The 18,767-nt window shown below is 49.6% G+C and overlaps 2 protein-coding genes across 2 annotated transcripts; one reads left to right on the forward strand and one right to left on the reverse strand.

Moving 5' to 3' along the window:
- Positions 1-112: 112 nt before the first annotated feature.
- kcmf1 (potassium channel modulatory factor 1) lies at positions 113-7,959 on the forward strand. Its single transcript, XM_068335551.1, has 7 exons — positions 113-462; positions 2,188-2,355; positions 2,436-2,575; positions 4,183-4,283; positions 4,410-4,594; positions 5,174-5,462; positions 5,543-7,959. Exons 1-7 carry the CDS (start codon positions 447-449, stop codon positions 5,808-5,810), a joined length of 1,167 nt encoding a protein of 388 aa, XP_068191652.1. The 5' UTR covers positions 113-446; the 3' UTR covers positions 5,811-7,959.
- Positions 7,960-8,141: 182 nt separating this feature from the next.
- Positions 8,142-17,082, reverse strand: ntrk2b (neurotrophic tyrosine kinase, receptor, type 2b). The gene is made up of 16 exons (XM_068334166.1): positions 16,867-17,082; positions 15,933-16,007; positions 15,780-15,851; positions 15,592-15,660; positions 15,360-15,511; positions 15,134-15,270; positions 14,099-14,231; positions 13,421-13,759; positions 12,806-12,858; positions 12,503-12,602; positions 12,036-12,224; positions 11,768-11,898; positions 11,513-11,685; positions 10,835-11,075; positions 9,667-9,825; positions 8,142-8,960 (listed from the first exon to the last, which is right to left on the reverse strand). The coding sequence occupies exons 1-16, from the start codon at positions 17,061-17,063 to the stop codon at positions 8,775-8,777; spliced, it is 2,406 nt and encodes an 801-aa protein (XP_068190267.1). The 5' UTR covers positions 17,064-17,082; the 3' UTR covers positions 8,142-8,774.
- Between the last annotated feature and the right edge of the window lie 1,685 nt (positions 17,083-18,767).

Consider the following 18,767-nt stretch of genomic DNA (forward strand, 5'->3'; position numbering starts at 1 on the left):
TCCTATGAGGTAAAAAATAAGGGCCTAACAACCCAGACTCCTCATCGACTGTATGGTGTCATGGCGGAGTTCCTGCGAGGTAAAAGTAGGCGCCTAACAACCCGTTGACTGTATGGCGTCATGGCGGAGTTCCTGTGAGGTAAAAATAAGGGCATAACAACCCATCGGCTGTATGGCGTCATGGCGGAGTTCCTGTGAGGTAAAAATGAGGGCCTAACAACCCAGACTCCTCAGCGACTCTCGTGGTGTCATGGCGGAGGGCTCCTCCTAGCGGCCACTCGGCGATAAGTAACTCTCTGGGAGGGGAAGCAGAACAAACTGCAAGCTGTGCTGGATCCATCTTGGTGGAAAAAGAAGCGAGGCTGAAGCTTTCCTGGGTTTAAAGCCTAAAAGGCCGTGTCGTGACCCGCGCTGGGAGCCCGCGGAGGGGCCGCGCTTGTTGTAGGATGTCCCGTCATGAGGGTGAGTGGATCCGCGGGTCCGCAGCGAGCTAGCCCCGCTGCTAGCTTGGCAAAGCCCGGCTGCTGTCGCGTCGTTCCGGGCTTGTTTGTCCCGACATTAGCGTCTTTATCATCAGCAGTATTTAGTGCGTGTATGTCGTTCATGTCCGAACCGAGCCGACATGGAGGAACTCCTCCTGATGTGTTCGGAACGACACAACATGACGGAGCTAACAGGCTAGTTAGCTGGTTAGCTGGAGGCTAATGCTAACAGGAGTCGTTGCTGTAGCTGCGACTCGTAATTGTTCCCGAACTCCTGACCGCTTTAATCGTTTTATTTTAGATTATATTTTAAAAGATTATTTGTCATTTTTCTGCGCATATTTAAAAGTTGTGTGTGAATTTGAGACTCCTGTTAGCTCAATGCTAACAGCCTGCTCATGTTGTCAGTGAATGCAGTGTCATGAGTGAGGCCTCCGGCCAGAAAACACTAACTTGGTTAGCTGGTATGCTACTAGTTAGCAGGTTAAGTGTCGGTTTGTTTAACTCTGAACCGGTTTGGGGTGTCAATCTGAACCCCCCCCCCCTCCCAGTGACGTCAGAGCTAGCCTGGGTTCTAACGTTAAAACCCGTCATGGTGTCTAATCCGGACTCCAGATGGGATCAAACCGCCTCACAAAGTTTTTTTAAAGTGTTCCCTGAGAATCTTGGACCAAATATTCTCTCCAGGAAAGAAGTTGTTGGTCCTCAGGTGTGACCTACCTTCAACTCCACACCTGCAGATTCCTGATCTTCACATTTGATTTGTTTTGATCGGGTCAGGGTTCGGTGGGTTAACCTGACGTTTTCTGGTGTATTTAGTTGTTTTCCTTCTCAGGAGATGTCCTGCTCTTCCAGTGTCACTGATGAAGGGTGAAGGAGAAGTTGACACCAAGGGTTTAATTATAACTGTGACGTCTCCCTGTAAACACGATAGAAGCAATATGTGAATACTCAAAAACATATCAGAAAAAAATTCCATCAGTGCGGTCCAGCTGACACCCCAGGATCATCTGATTTGTTTTTGTACTGAAATTCCAGTATATTTGATCAAACCTAGCATGTTTTTACCTTCATAACGTTTAAATCAAGTGGCCACATAAAAATTTCAGGGATGAAAAACACATTTTGAGCTTAAATGATGCTTTGATGTCTAAATAATATTCCAACGCGGACATGTTTTGACTCCTGACAAACAGAGCATTTAAGATCCTATTGTTTTTCTGGGAGTCCAGACGCTGGTCATGCTGGGTGAGGTGAGCGCTGCACCTGTGTACCACATGTACCACCATGTTGAACGCTGTGATTTAAAGGCCTCAAAAATAATGGGGGAAAAAATTAAAAAGTTCAGATTTCACCCCCTGTGTACCTCAAGGGGCTGGAATATGGAGATGGAAGGGAACAGGACTTCATTACAGACAAGTTGTTGCCGATTCTGGGGGGGTCAAGTGGACCTTTTTCCAGACCAGGTCAGGTTCCTATCAGCTGACCCCGTTTGAGACCCTGCTGGTGACGTTTACTGGAATACCAGACGACTTGCTGGCACTTGTGGTTTGGTACCAGTCCAGAGGACGTGTTCCTGTAAGTGAGACCGGCCCACTGATGAAGACGCCCGGCTCTCCTTCAGCCCTCAGACGCCATCAGCAGGACGTTGTGACCTGTCGGGTCCACCGCCCTCACCTTTGACCTCTCCTCCTCTCTCCCCCAGGCGTGAGCTGCGACGCGTGTCTGAAGGGTAACTTCCGGGGGCGGCGCTTCAAGTGTCTGATCTGCTACGACTACGACCTGTGCGCCTCGTGCTACGAGAGCGGCGCCACCACCACTCGACACACCACAGAACACCCCATGCAGTGCATCCTGACGCGGGTCGACTACGGTAAGGAGCCCGCCTCTGCTGCCTGTGTCACGCGTGATGTCATCGGTCGCTGACGGCGAGGCGTTGTGGTGCGTTCACAGACCTGTACTATGGGGGGGACACCTTCTCCGTGGAGCAGCCCCAGTCCTTCACCTGCCCCTACTGCGGGAAGATGGGCTTCACCGAGACGCTGCTGCAGGAGCACGTGACCTCGGAGCACGCAGAGACCTCCACAGAGGTGGTGAGTATGGCCCCGCCCCCCAGCATCAAGGGGGCGTGTCGAAAGTAGATCCAGGAGCCCCGTCCGCACTAGCTAATGCCCTGAGTGCTGCTCCTCCACTAAAAGGACTTCCCAGAATGCTCAGTGTTGATGGATTGCTGTAGCACAGAGGAAGAGGAGGCTGGACGCCGTCCAGACGACCATCTGGGCGACGGGCAGCGATCACATGTCAGCCTGAACGCCGGTGGGATTTTTATTTCCTGTCAGACGTGGCTGGAGTGATTTCTCTTCCATCTGGAGAGTTTCCTCTTTGTGTTAGCCGCTGGCTGCTAGCAGCCCCCCCCAATACCTAAAGGTGATCAGGTGATTGATCAGGTGATTAATCGGCTCCTTCTTCCTGTGTTAACCTGTTGTTCACCGAGAGGTGGGTGTGGCCGACTGCATCCATCGTAGCGTAGACGACAGCAGGAGCCTTTTGGAGCAGAAGTTGTTTATTGATATTATCGAATCAAACTGTTAGCAGTGCAGCGCTTAATGAACAGGAAGTCATCCATGGGGCGGGGCTGGATAATCAATGCGCTTGTTTACATCACGTTAATATTAGGATGGAGTTTCACCCAGAAAAGTTTGTTGGACCCTGAGGCAGCCTGTGTCGTTATCCTGAAATGTTTCCAACACCGCTGACATCTTGGTGCAGATGAACTTCGGCTAACGTCGCTAACGGTTCCAGGAGACGTGATGTTAGTTAAATTAACGAGCCTCCAGGTTAAACTGTAAATAAACATTCCCAGTTCTGTCCTGAACTTTATAAATGAATGTATTTTAATAATATTTGTTTATATGAATCTATTTGAAGCTGATAATTAAATTTTAGTTTTTTAATATAGTCCATAAAAAGCGTGTCCGTCTCGTCTTCAGCTGATTCTTCCTCATTGTGGGTCACGGGGGTTGCTACGGGCTAATAATAGATAGATAGATAGATAGATATATATATACTTTAATGATCCCAAGGGAAATCCAGGAGATGATGTTTTATAATGATTTATTGTACAGTTACATGATACAGTAATCCCTCGTTACTCGTGGTTAATGCGTTTCAGGACCAGCCGTGAAAAATGCAATTCCATGACATAGATATCAGATAATTCCATGACACAAACTTTTTCTTTATTATTTACAGTGATTTAAACGTTTCTAAACCCCCCCCCCCATACTGCTATTAAACCACCTTCTATCTGTATTACCTTTTCCCACACTTTGACAGACTGTTTAAAGCACTTTTGTATTAAAGAAAGGAGTGTCTTCAATACAAGAAAATGCCCTACGTTCCATGAGTCTCGGAACGTAGGGCACTTCCGGATGATTTCAGCCAATAGCATGAGTGTACGGTATCACGTGACTACCTATTAAAAATCCGCAATGTTGTGAAGCCGTGCATCTTGAAGCGTAAATAAACAAGGGATTACTGTGTGCCTTTAACGGTTTGCTAGTTATTTATTGATTCAAGTACTTGTGACAGACGTAAAGACAAAACTCCAGGTTTAGCTGTAGAAGTAGGAGCTCTGTTAGCTAACGCTAACATGGCGTGTTCTCCTGACACGTTTTTGTCTCCACCTCCTGGGTTCCAGATCTGTCCAATCTGCGCCGCCTTACCGGGAGGAGACCCCAACCACGTCACAGACGACTTCACGGCCCACCTGACGCTGGAGCACCGGGCGCCCCGAGACCTCATATCCTTCCAGAGTCTTCATCTTCATCATCATCATCATCATCGTGTGTTTGTGATTATCTGTTTAAACATCCCATAAATACAGACTCCGCCCATCGCCACATTCGTCCTTAACGTTCCCGTTCACGACGAGTCCAGCAGCGTCCGACACGTCCGTAGGATGTTCCACCCCGGGCGGGGGCTGGGGGGCCCCAGAGCCCGACGGACCAACATGCACTTTACCAGCGGCTCCACGGGGGGGCTGTCCTCCTCCTCCTCACAGAGCTCCACGTACACCCCCAGTAACAGAGAAGCAATGGACCCCATCGCAGGTGAGGAAGAGGGTGGGGCAGGGGCGGGGTCTGTTCCTGAGTCCAATCAGAGGAACAGGAGTCGGGTTCTAGGTGAGCCCCAATCACGAAGCAGCTTCGTGCCTCTTTAGGCCGACTTGACCTTGAAAAATCTTGTCCTTGAATCAATTTTGAAACTTTAATTTTGTTAAATTTGGTGAAAAACACTTTGAAGGATTGTAAACGAAAGGCGGAGTCACGTTTGAACAAAATAATTCAAGCTTTTACATTTTATTTTGTTGATTTGTGTTTTTGGATTTGAGGACTAAACTGAAATTCTTTTGTCATTCGTTTGTTTTTTAGTTTTTTTTTAAATTAAAAACTTTTTCTGTAGTTTATTTGTTTGTTTTTTTTAATTAAAAAAAATTCTTCTGTAATTTTTTAATATTTTTTAATTTAAAAAAAACTTTTGCAGTTCGTTTTTTTTTTTTAATAAAAAAAACTTCTTTTGTAGTTTGTAGGTCGTTTCCATGTTTACACGAACTAAAAACAGCCCATCCAGAGTTAGCATTAGCAGTTGTATGTTCTCTCTGACGCCCATTTCTGTGACGCCTCCTGCAGAGTTGCTGTCCCAGCTGTCGGGGGTGCGGCGCGCGGCGGGGGGGCAGATCAACTCGTCGGGGCCGTCGGCCTCGCAGCTGCAGCAGCTGCAGATGCAGCTACAGCTGGAGCGACAGCAGGCACAGGCGGCGCGGCAGCAGGCGGAGACGGGCCGGCACGCCGCGCGACGCGGCAACAACCCTGGCAACAGCGGCGCCACCATCCCCCCGCCCAACGCCGCCACGGCCAACGCCCCCTCCGCCGGAGAAAGCAACCCCTCGTCCCACAACTCCCAGTTCCTACTAGCACGGTGAGGCCCCACTCAAACGCCACGCCGTCTGTGTGGAGGTGTGAGTTTAACCTTCGCCGTTACCACCCCCCCCCCCTCAGGTTGAATGATCCTAAGATGTCAGAGGCGGAGCGGCAGTTCCTGGAGGGGGAGCGCGCCGACCGCAGCTTGTTCGTCCAGGAGCTGCTCCTGTCCACGCTGATGCGCGAGGAGAGCTCCTCCTCTGACGAGGACGAGGGGCGGGACTTCGCCGACTTCGGCGCCATGGGCTGCGTGGACGTGATGCCGCTGGACGTGGCGCTGGAGAACCTGCAGCTCAGGGAGGGGGGCGGCTCCAGCCGGAAGGAGCCCCCCCCGCCGCCTCTTTGATGTCCGAGCAGCGAGCAGACTGTGTCCCCCCTGCTGCCACTGTCAGTGACGGGCAGCCGGCCCCGCCCCCGGCCCCGCCCTCCTCCCTCCTGTTTTCTGAGTTTGTTTTTCTGGTTGGTTGTAATTTCAGGCGTGTCACCGTTTTTGTTACGTTGTAAACAAAAATAAACGCGAGGAAGAGAAGATATAAAAATATATCGAATATACGAGCTGATAATCAACCCCCACGGACTCGTCTGGACCGGTAGACGCGCCCCCCCCCCCCAACCGACGACGCTGCTGTGTGTTTATGACTATTAATAAATAAAAAGTGCTGGATGGGTTCTGTTTCCTCCTGCATGCGGTTCCGTACGGCGTGCATGACCCTGAACGACCCCAAAGCTTCGGTTATTTAAAGACAAATGTGGAGTTTTTAAAAAAAAAAAAGCTGACAGGAGGGGAAGAGGGGCCGCCACGATGATGATGATGATGAAGATTGTTTCTAGATGAAGAACCGGCGCCTCTTTCACACCGTTCTGGCGGTTCCGCTAGCAGAACCCCCAGACGTTTTTGGGGTCACGGGGGGTTTGAGACTTTTCCACACTGATGTCCTGCTTCTCATTCTTTCTGCTAACTCAGCACTTTCTATTTATTCCTGTTGGTTTTCCCCCTCCGAGCCTTGAACGTGCCACCTTCATGCCTCTGCGTAACCCTCTGTACGATACAATGAGATGTATACGAATCTGTGCATTAACTTTCATAAAGGCTCCCAGACGCGGGCGGACGTTTTTTTAAATGTAAATCTAGAACATAATAAATATAAACTGCACACAGCTTTTGATCAAACCACACGTTCCACAGATGTTTTGTCTTCTTGAATCCACGTTTCCTCCTCCCTTCTGGTTGCCAGGGGTTACAGGATCAATCAGACGTCAGGAGAAAGATGATTTGCATCATATTTCTTCACACCACACACACACACAGGTGTGTGACAGAAATGTTTTTTATTTGTTCAGACGTGAAGAACGTTCAGGCGTGACTAAGACGAACCACCTTTATTAAATGCACAGTATCACAAGGAACAGTTCCATTAATTGTGGATAAGCTACTCACATGATGCACAAAGCATTTGATTGATTGATTGATTGATAGAACTGGCTGATTAAAGCAGGATTAGATCTGCCAGGGGAACACACACACACTCAGGGATGTCCACCATCTCTGAGGAGACGTATCACACACACACTGTATTCACACGGCAAGTAAAAGTGGTTTTCTGCACAGGAATGATAATTGTCATTTTTTCTTTTTGCCGTATATTTACAAAAAAGAAAAATCCTCAACCCCCCCCCCCCACGGAGATGGATTACATTCAGAAAAGGTCCCGACCCGGCTGGCATACATTCAAAAGAATCGACTATTTATGATGCAAAGTCACAGTTGTTCATCTGAAAGAGGGTCGGAGCGGGCTACAGTCAGAGGTTGGGTCAGGGGGTGACCTTTGACCTCCTCGCCATCGGACGGATCCCAATCCAATCGGATCCAGAGTCTGTGGTCGTCTGGCGGACGGCCTCCTCGTCACAGTAAAGAGGAAGAGGATGTGAACTCCTCCCCAGGATGAAGAACAAGCACAAAGAAGTGAGGTCAAATCATTCACACGCAAAGTTCTGGACGAGGAACCGGCTGGATCCGGATCCTACCGAACACAGGATGGGCGTCGACACACACACCTGTATCGGATGGAGGTGGCGTGTGTACGACAGACAAGAACGGCTCGTGGTCATCCTCATCTTCATCACAGAACGAAAGTAACTGTTTGTTTAAATGCTCAGGTTATGCATTAATGGGGGGGGGGTGGAGAGATGAAAGCACCGCCGGGAGTCTTTATGGGCGATCAGACTCTCAATTATTAATCCTTTTACTGGAGTCTCTCGGTCTTTAATGTAGAATTAATGATCAGATCCTCAAAGTGGCCTCTTAGAACGTCAATAAATAAAGCAGCAAAACCAAACCCCCCAAGACGGAGCTTCATCGGCCCCGCCATCTCTTGGGGAGTGAAAAAAACGGGCGTTCCTTGAATGCATCTTCTGGAGAAAAAAACCAAAAACGCTGAAACGACCCCCCCAGAAACCAGCAGGCGAACACAACAGCGTTTTGAATGGTGATGCTGGTGAACGAGGGACGGTGAAAAAAGCTGTGCTCACATTTTCACCGGGGTGGGTGGGTGGGGGGGGCACAGCTTCTCCTCGTTCTCTGTGCTTTAGATATATCTGATGAAGCTGTGAGATGATTGGATGCTTAAAACATCTCTTTTATATATATGTATAAATGTCTCTGATATTTACATGAATAAATTATCACTTTTTTTTTAAATGGCATCAAACGCTGTTGCCCTTGTGTTTGACGACCTCCACCTCCACTGAAGTGGTTCTGTGGGCTGAAAAGGGTTAAATATACCGGACACAAGCATCTACATGGAGTCTATCTGGGATCACATAGTTTTAAACATACGTGTGTAATAATATACAGGTACATTAAAGTCCAGGCTAACGTGATTCAAAAAGCGACATCTTTAAATCAACGGCTGGATATGGAGACAAATCGTACAAATATGAAAGAAAAACGACCAACGCTGTTGATCCATTAACACAAGAACGACAGGAGAACCCAGTAATCAATGGTTCTGGTTATCGGGCTCGGTTTATTGGATGGATCTGGAGCGTGTTTGGGGTTCCACTGGTGTCACGTGCCTCTGTAACGTCTGACGCATCAGAAGAAAGAAAATCACAGGTGTGTAAGGCGTGTCCTGACGTGATGACCACATGATGTTAGCGTTGCGGGGACATTTACAGCTGGTTCTGTACAGGCGCCGCCCTCACTTCCTCCTCCTCCTCCTCCGTCGCGTCAGGTGCAGACGCACGACCACGGTCCACGCACAAAGCTCACACACATGCACGCGCAGTACATACAGGAAGGGGCGGGGCATCAGCCCAGGATGTCCAGGTAGACGGGTGAGGCCTTGGCCAGGCTCTGCAGCATGCTGTGGATCTCCTTGATGTTCAGCCTCATGTAGGGCTCCCTCTGCCAGCAGCCCAGCATCAGGTCGTACACCTCCTTAGGACAGGTGCGGGGCCGCTGCAGGACACGCCCCTGGGTGATGCACTCGATCACCTGGGGGAGGGGAGGGCAGCGTGAGCCGAGAAGGACATGAGACATGAGCCTGACATGAGACGTAAAGGACATGAGATGTAAAGGACATGAGACGTAAAGGACATGAGACATAAAGGACATGAGACGTAAAGGACATGAGATGTAAAGGACATGAGACGTAAAGGACACGAGACATGAAGATGTCTCATAATTTAACATTATGACATAAGACATGAGCCTGACATGAGACATAAAGGACATGAGACATAAAGGACATGAGACGTAAAGGACATGAGACGTAAAGGACATGAGATGTAAAGGACATGAGATGTAAAGGACATGAGACATAAAGGACATGAGATGTAAAGGACACGAGACATGAGGATGATGACATGAGACTTGAGTGATATCAAGCTAAAGATGCTGAAATGATCTTTTCTTTCAACAATGAGGTAATTGTTTGTTTGTTTGTTCGTTTGTTTGTTTGTTTGTTTGTTTGTTTGTTTGCTATCAGGTTTACCCAAGGAGTAATTAACCATGATATTGGACAGGCGCGATCCATTAAACCCACTGGATGTCCCTTAGAAGTAGACCTGACTGTTCCTGTGGGTCTACATCCAATCAGAACCTGGGGTTCCTGTGGGTCTACATCCAATCAGAACCAGGGGTTCCTGTGGGTCTGCAGCCAATCAGAACCAGGGGTTCTTGCGCTCCGGCGGACACTGACCTCGTTGTTGGACAGCTGGTACCAGGGCTGTTTGCCGTAGGTGAAGATCTCCCACAGAACCACGCCCAGGCTCCAGATGTCGCTCTCTGTGGTGAACCGCCGGTACATGATGCTCTCTGGAGGCATCCAACGGATCGGCAGCATCGTGTGACCGCCAACCTGGGGGTGGGGGTGGGGGTGGGGGGGGGTCAGAACCAACACGTAGATCAGATAATACAGTTTCCTGTTAGAACAATACCGTCTCAGGTCACACCAGCACTAGACTGAAGTCATAGCACCACTAACCCCGCCCTCCTTGGCGCTCAACCCCCCTGACCCGGCGCCATCCGATCCTGAAGGCTTCCACCTTCATGAAGGTGGGGTTCATTTCCTTGCGCTCGTGTTGCGCTGCATTAGCTGGAGCCGGAGCCGATCAGGTGGCGGCTGAGTGGATCCATCCAGCGGGCAATCAGGTTAGATCGCTCTGGAACGCGCCGTTATCCAATCACGGCTCCCTTTTTTCTCCCATCAGTCACGAAATGCATCTCTCTCTTCACTCAGCGTTAACTCATTCAATGCCAACCAGGTTAGGGAATGTACCGTATCTGAGCCAAGTGACCTCTGACCTCAGAGCAAACGGCCTCACGTCACTAGTGATCACGCCTCTGCTTCAGGTTCGATGTAACGCCTCAGGAGGTCCTGATCTGATCTCTGATGGGATGTCTTCAGTGGGTTCTGACTCCTGGCAGCAGGGGGCGCTGTGGCGTTCACACTCCACACAAGGAAGAACAAAATCCTCCAGTCTGCTCCTCAACGGCATCCTTATTCCTCTTTATCTTTCCATCTTTATTCCTCATCAGTGTGTCTGTTCCGCTAACTCGTCTGTGTGGAACGGGGGGGAAACTCCTCGCCGGAGGAAACAGAAAAACTGCTGATGCGTTTGAGCTCTGTCACTCTTTAATGCCATGGAAACAGTAATTTTATGCAGATGATAGAATTTGCATTTAAATGGTATTAAAAAAAAAAGATAAAATCCCTCCAGTTAAACTCGTCATTTCTGCAGCTTCACAGTTATTCCAGAGCAAAACTAGAGTAAAATTATAATTACATATTCCAGATTATCTGAGTACATTTCCATATTTATGTAGCATGTGTGTGTGTGTGTGTGTGTGTGTGTGTGGAGACTCACTCTGTAGTAGTCTGTGCTGTAGACGTCTCTGGACATTCCAAAGTCTCCGATCTTGACCAGCAGGTTCTCCCCCACCAGGCAGTTCCGGGTCGCCAGGTCTCTGTGGACGAAGTGCTGGGATGCCAGGTACACCATCCCAGCGGCAATCTGCTGGGCGATGTGCAGCATCTGGGACTGGGTGAGCTCCACCAGGATGCTGTGTTGACCATCCGCCATCAGCACCGCATCAGGACCGTGGGACCTGGAGCCGGAAACGCGTGAGCCGATCAATCAATCATCGATCAATACGTGCGGATGGGGATCAAATCCCTGCCATTTGGAGATCTGATGTTTTTTCGATCGTGACAGAGACATATGAAAGTTGATCTTTTATTAAAATAATTAGTAGACTAATCAATACTGAAACCGATCAATTGGAACTAAAAATAACTTTAGCAGCCATTAATCTGTGGATTGATTATCTAGTCTGGATTACATCAATAACAGTTCATCTGTGTATCACAGAAGAAGATGATCAACAACTTTCACAACGAACCACATTTGATTACAGTATTTGATTATTCTGCACAATAAAACCCAACCTAAAGGCGATGCGCCTTATAGTCCAGAAAACACTATTGATTAGCGTCCTCTGCGGCGATCTCTTGATGCTAAGCTAGGCTAAGCTAACGAGCTCACCTGAGGAACTTGTTCAGGTCGCCGTGCTTCATGTACTCAAACACCATGATGAGGGGGTCGCTCTCCACACACACCCCGTAGAAGGTGATGATGTGTTCGTGCTGGAGGTTGGTGAGAAGCTCCGCCTCCCTGTAGAAGTCCGCCCGGCCGCTCTCATTGGCCTCCTTAAGCGTCTGCAGAGGCATTGACATGGAGACGAGTGAAGCGGATGAGGTCGCGCCTCCAACCGATCGGATCAGGTGATCTTTGTCCTACCTTGATGGCCACGTGGATCTTCTCCTGGTCCGGGACCAGGTTGTAGCACTCGGCCAGGAAGACCTTCCCGAAGGCGCCCTCCCCCAGCTCCCGCTTCAGGACGATGTTGTGTCTCTTGATGTGCTGCACGACTGGGACGGAGAAGAAGACAGATCACAGCGGGTCAGGCTGGTGTCGCTAACACGCAGCGCCAGGATGGCGTCTGGCGGCGGCCCCTGCATGGATTTATGGGTAAAAGGTCGTATCGGGTTCCCGGTCGGGAACTCACATGTGTCGGATTTCAGCATGCTGCTGGAGTTACGGAAGTACTGCGGATTCTCGATGACGGGAATCTTGGTCATCCCGATGATCACGGCGTCCGGACCCATCTCCGAGGAAGACGGGGTGTTGTTGCCGTTGGAGACGTGATGAAGAGGGCTGGCAGAGTCATCATCATTACTGATGACTGAGGAGGAGCCTGGGGAGGAGAAAAGGGGGAGGACATAGAGGAGGAGGAGGATGAAGAGGAGGAGGAGGTGAGAGAAAGAAGGAGGAGTTAGCCTGAATCCTGTCGTCATGGTGACGCTGATGCGACTGAAGTTTTCTGTCTCCTAAATGCTAAAGGAATGTTTTCTCTGCAGGAGTCTATGAGAAGCAGGAAGCTCCGCCCCCCTAGTCTTCTTGTGGCTATGCTAAGCTAACCATTAGCAGTCTCCAGCTGAAGTTTAGCCCCTCCCCTCAAGACGCTGACCTCACCTTTAATCCCAAACTTGGAGTTTCTCCCATACTTCAGGATGATGACCATCAGGACGCAGCCCATCAAGGCCACGCCCGCGATCCCAACGACCACGTACACCTGAGAGGACAACAACAACAACAACAAGTAAACAACACATTTCATGTCATTTTATCAGTTTATGTTAATGTTCCTGAGGTTCTCCATAACTTTAAAACAGGTCAGATAAAATAGATTTAAGCATTTAATTATTTATATGAATTAATGCACGACCGCAGGTCTCACACACACACACACACACACACACACACACACACACTTACTGCGACGCTGTCGTCCAGCGGAGGAAGAGGAGAATCTGGAAAACACAAAAGGTTTGTGAATATTTTAAATCAACGCGAAGTTGATGTTGTTTATGTTGTGTCTTGTTTGTGTTGTGTGTTGTTTACCAGTGCTGTCTGATGAACAGATGCAGGGACAAGAGAGAAGAAACAGAACATTCGTTAGAACGGCATAAAATAATAATAATAATAATAATAATAATAATGTTGATAGTAATAATAGTAATGTTATTAATAATACTAATAGTATTAGTAGTAATAATAATAATGATGATGATGATGATGATGATGATAATAATAATAATGATAATTATGTTAATAATTAGAATGTTAATGATAACAATGATAATATTGTTTATAATAATACAATAATGTTAATAATGTTAATAATGTTAATAATAATAATAATAATAATAATAATAATAATAATAATAATAATAATAATAATAATAATAATAATAATAATAATAATAATGATGATGATGATGATGATGATAATAATAATAACACTCACTGTTGTAAAACAGTTCTTCTGCTCCAGCAGCAAAAGAAGAAGAGATGTGTTTTAGTGGTGGTCAACACAGAGCGACCTCGGGGGGGGGGGCTCAGACGGGTGTGTGGTACCTTCGATGCCGATGTCCCGTGGCGGCTCGATGAACTGGGCCGACACCTTCTTGAGGTCCTGGCCGTAGAGGTTCTTGGCCAGCAGCTGGTAGACGCCGTTGTGGATGTGGGTGGGGTTGACCAGCTGCAGGCAGCCGTGGTACTCGCTCTTGGTGGACACGTGGATGGCGGTGTAGATGAAGTCCTGCTCCTTCAGGGGCATGTAGTTGTGGAACCACTGCAGCTCCGGCTTGGGGTTCCCCATCACGCTGAAGGGGATGCACCAGTGGTGGTCCCTCCGGGGCCCCAGCAGCCGTTGGATGGTGGGGGCAACTGACACGGAGGCAACAGGAGAGGAAGAGTGATAATGGGGTGATAGGAGAGCGAACAGGAAAAGCAACATCTACAGGAGAGGGGGGGGGGTCACATTTACAAACACGGAGGAGGAGCATGAGGAGACCACGCTGACCAATCAGGAGCTTCACAGGAGGAAGAGCGACGGAGAGGAAACACGAGAGTCAGTGAGATTTACCAGGAGACGCTAATGAGAACAAACCCAAGAGCCTCCAGTGGAAGCGTCCAGAACAAAGCGTTTAAAAGCTCATGAGAGGAAATGAGAGGCATGCCATCGCGTCTTCACGGCGGCGGCGGCGGCGGCGGCGGCGTCCTTACACAGGATGTTCAGCTGAAGGCTGGCCTCCGCCTGACCAGCCATGTTCTCAGCACTGCAGACCAGAACCTTCCCGTTATCATTCGGAGACAGATCGGACAGGGACAGGCTGCTCTCCGTGTCCGACGGGTCGATCTGGGAACACAATCGTTAGGGGGTCAAAGGTCAACCCCAAAAGAAAGGATTTTAAAATGGGTTAAAACAGAAACGCAGATGTCTTTACGACCTGCGTTCAGCTTCAAGGTTATGAAGAGCAAAGAATCGTTCCCGGAGAAATGAAACCTCGAAGAAAGGAAGTCCAGGATCTGTTCTTTTTTTTTTTTGGAGCCACATCAAAATTTTGGGGGGGGGTCCTCATTTAAAGGCGTGGCTGTTTTTGGTGAGTTTATATTATAATACTGGAGAACCTTGAGATACGAGCTGCTCTGCATACGAGTTATAGAGACATACAGACCGTGTTTCAGGACACCATCACGTGTTGGCGGATGGATACGACATCAGTGAGACCGCATCTCGTTCTTTACCACGTGTTGGCGGATGGATACGACATCAGTGAGACCGCATCTCGTTCTTTACCACGTGTTGGCGGATGGATACGACATCAGTGAGACCGCATCTCGTTCTTTACCACGTGTTGGCGGATGGATACGACATCAGTGAGACCGCATCTCGTTCTTTACCACGTGTTGGCGGATGGATACGACATCAGTGAGACCGCATCTCGTTCTTTACCACGTGTTGGCGGATGGATACGACATCAGTGAGACCGCATCTCGTTCTTTACCACGTGTTGGCGGATGGATACGACATCAGTGAGACCGGATCTCGTTCTTTACCACGTGTTGGCGGATGGATACGACATCAGTGAGACCGGATCTCGTTCTTCACCACGTGTTGGCGGATGGATACAACGGATTCAACTCGTATCTCAGGTTCTACCATCCTGGATCCTAGACTCTCTAGATCATCTTCGAACCCTGATCTTGTCTCCATGGAGACACCTGCCTCCAGACCTGGACCACTCTGGACCGGCTCACCTCGTGGTGGGTGGAGAGCAGATCCAGGTTCCACAGAATCTCCGGCAAGGGGGAGCCTGAGGCGCGACACACCGCCTTCACGTCGGTTCCCTCCATCTGGGTCACGTATCTGGGGTCCACCTCCACTCTGGGAACCACTGGAATGAGCAGGAGAAGCATACATGGACCTCCAGGGTTCTTCTGGAAGCAGAACATCAGCAGCAGCTTCTGAAGCCTTCATGGTTACCGCAGTCCGCCGGCGTGATGCTGGAGAAGTCCTTCACCGCCCCTCGTTCGTCCACGCACTTCAGGTCCTGACCGTCGTCCTCCTCCAGGACCCTCAGCTTGATCCACAGGTTCTCACAGACGCAGTCCAGAGGGTTCCCCGACAGGAGGAGCCTGGAGGACCAAAACACGCCGGGTGAGACTCTGGCTTCACGCCGCACACAGGACACGGGTTCTGGACACGGGACACTCACGGGAAGGAGCTGTTGAAGTTCTGGAACGTTCTCCAGGAGAGCGTGGACAGGTTGTTGTCCCGGAGGTTTCTGCAGGACAAACAGAACCCATTCAGACCCCAACGGAGCCACAGGACCCCCCCAAACCAACAGAACCCATTCAGACCCCAACGGAGCCACAGGACCCCCCCAAACCAACAGAACTTTACATGTATTGGAGCCGGGTGTTGCTGAAGAAGGCGTCTGGCGAGATGGACGACAGCCTGGTGTCGGTCACGGTTCTGTGGGGGGGGGGGGCAAAGGAACAGTTAGCGATTTGGAAAAGACCCAGAAGACCCTGATTTCTGGAGGGGGGGGCTCACAGGTTTTTCAGGTTGATGTAGTGTCTCAGGCTGTTGTCGCTGATGTCGAACACTCGCTTCTGATTGGCGATGTATCTGCAACAAACAGGAAGTAAACATCAGGCTGTGTTGTTTGTAAACAATGATGGTTAAGGTGTGGATCACACCTGTTTTTAACAGGTGTGATCCACACCTGTTAAAAACACTTTTCACCTCTAATCGTGGGGAGGGGGCACCGTGGTTTTTTTGGTGGTGGTGGGGGGGCTTCCACGTCCTTGGACAGCAGTTCTCTGATTGTTATATCTTTCATTTCCCTTTCTTTCTTTTATCACTCACGGAAACGTTCCGCCGCCGCTGATCGAGGGGTGTTTGGATTCATCGTGAACCCCCCCACCACCACCACCCCATTTACCCCCACCCTCCACCCCTCCATTCCACAGCGGGGTCGCATCAGGCTCACTCCAGCAAGAAGCTGCGTCCGACCGCCTCGATCCCGTGTGGAATCTAACATGTATGTGTCGGCTTTTAAATATGGGGGGGGGGGGGTTTCACACCGCCGCCCCCGAGCCCCCCCGGGTTGCGTCGGGCCTCAACGTTTCCTCCGTCGTTGCTTTTACAGAGGAAATACCGACTAATCCACACCATCCCGACGCGCACTCCCGCCACCTTTACGCATGAACGCACCGTGACGCGCGCACCCCAACACCCCCCCATCTCACGCACGCGCACACACACGTTCCTACATGATCTGACAAATCCATAAGGGAGTAAAATCACACATTTTGTGTTTGACATTGAGCGGAGAAGATCCGTAACGGGTATCGATCAGGCCCGCCGATGTGATCAGGAACGATATGATCAGAATAATCACAGCCCCTGGGGTGTTATTGCTTTTACGCATCGCACCCTTAATAAGTGGACACGACCGTCTGCTCGGTGGGCTTCGAACACTTACATCTTGGTGATATTTTCCATCTCGTCTAACGTGAGGATGGGGAAATCCTCGAGCTCCGGTTCAGGATCAATACAAACAATCCTTGAGATGCTGCAACTGCATGGTCCGGGGCAAGCATCGCTAAACCTCCACAGCCCCATCAAAACCAAAAACAATCCAAGACGAGACATCCCACATCCCCCCGCGCTGGAGTCCATCGCCGGTCCGGTCCACCGAATCCCCCCGCACCGAATCCGCTCCGACAGAATGTTGTTGTTGGGTTTTCTTTTCTGTTCTTTTTTTTTTTTTGTGGGAAAGATTTCCTCCCTCGCCGCCTTTATCTGGTCAAGTTAATCCTCCTCAGAAAAAAATAAATAAATAAATAAAAACACTACGCAGTCGGTGAGGAATGCGCAGAGCCCCCGGTTTTAATATCGAGGTTCCGTTACCGGCCTTCCCGCGTCCGCAGAGCTGGAATCGCGCTACTGCACATCGATGTCGTGAAGCGGGGTGTCAGGTGGAACCGTCCCGGTGTCCGCGTCTCTCTCCTGTCCGCTCTCCCCTCCTTGTTTAACCAAGATGAGGTGTTCCAGATGTTCACAGATCGATACGCGGATCCCTCACTCGCGGTTTCTCGTTGTGTGCGTGGCGATGAGGATGGGAATCAAGAGAGCCCGCACCGCGCACCGCGGAGTCAGGATGCGTGGTGATGCTGCGTGTGTGTAGGGAGGAAGGCTGCCTGCATGCGTCTATCGATTATGACCGAGGACGAGCGCATCGCATCTCCCTCCAGCCGTCACCTGGAGCGGGTTTATGTGCTTGATGAACGAACCGAACCGGACCGAACCGCCGCTGCAGCCTCCTCACACTGCGGGCCGGGCCGTGGGTCAGAGTGTTTCAGGTGGACACATGAAGAACATACATGTCAACGCGCCCCTGCTGTAGTGGCTCTGAGGCAGCAGCAGCAGCGTCGACCCCCCCCCCCACACATCACCCCCCCCCCCACCCCGACACCGTTGTACGGTTGGCCATCAGGCCTATAGTGTGACGTACGGTTGACGCACAAGACGGGGTGCATCTATGAAAAATAATTACCTACACATCTGCAGGCTTCACTCCAAACACCGATCAACGCGAGAGAAGAGCAGCAATTCTTTTTTTGGGGGGGGAGAGGGGAGGTACAATGTAAAGAAATGTTTATTTTTTCAAAAATGACTAAATTTGTTTCATTATTTTAGTAAAAAGCTAAATTTTATATAGAAATGTGGTGTAAGATCCACACTCTCCCCCATCCAAGAAAGACTGGGAAACACTTTTACCTTTAATGCTGGGGGGCCGAGGGGGGGGGGGAGTGCCCACCATCATATTTCAAAAATAATCCCATAATTCCTGTTTCCCTGCAGATTCCTAGATTTCAGTCATCCATCAGGAGGAGGCGAGGACTCCTGATCTGTGACACAGCCTGGATGCTGAGTGTCGCCATGGCGACTGGCCTTTTACAAATAGCGCTGACAATGTCAAGTGTCGCTATGGTTGCAGATGAAAATATGTACGCAGGGGTTTTTTTTTTTTCTGAGAAAGATCAAGAACTGAATTATATATGTCTCCATGGTAACCTCAGTGTATAGGAGAGGGAAGAGAGCTCTTTATTTTGCAATAGATCCTCAGCTGTATCTGAAGGAGCGTGACAGCTACACGAGAAAAAAGGTAGGTTTTCAAGTAGATCAAGTGTGACCATAATTCAGGCAGCGCCGCGTTCATTTATGGAGCAAGTGGGGAGAGAAGTTGTGACTCCAGCTACTGATGTCTGACGAACGTGTCTGGTCCTGAAGCTCTGCAAAAAGGTGAACCTCTATGTGCAGAGAAAAGAAGAGCATCCATGTGTTTACCTAAAAACCGATGGGAACCTTCATGCTGTCTCT

This window comes from Antennarius striatus, chromosome 15 (assembly GCF_040054535.1).
Source record: "Antennarius striatus isolate MH-2024 chromosome 15, ASM4005453v1, whole genome shotgun sequence".
Taxonomy (NCBI): Eukaryota; Metazoa; Chordata; class Actinopteri; order Lophiiformes; family Antennariidae; genus Antennarius; species Antennarius striatus.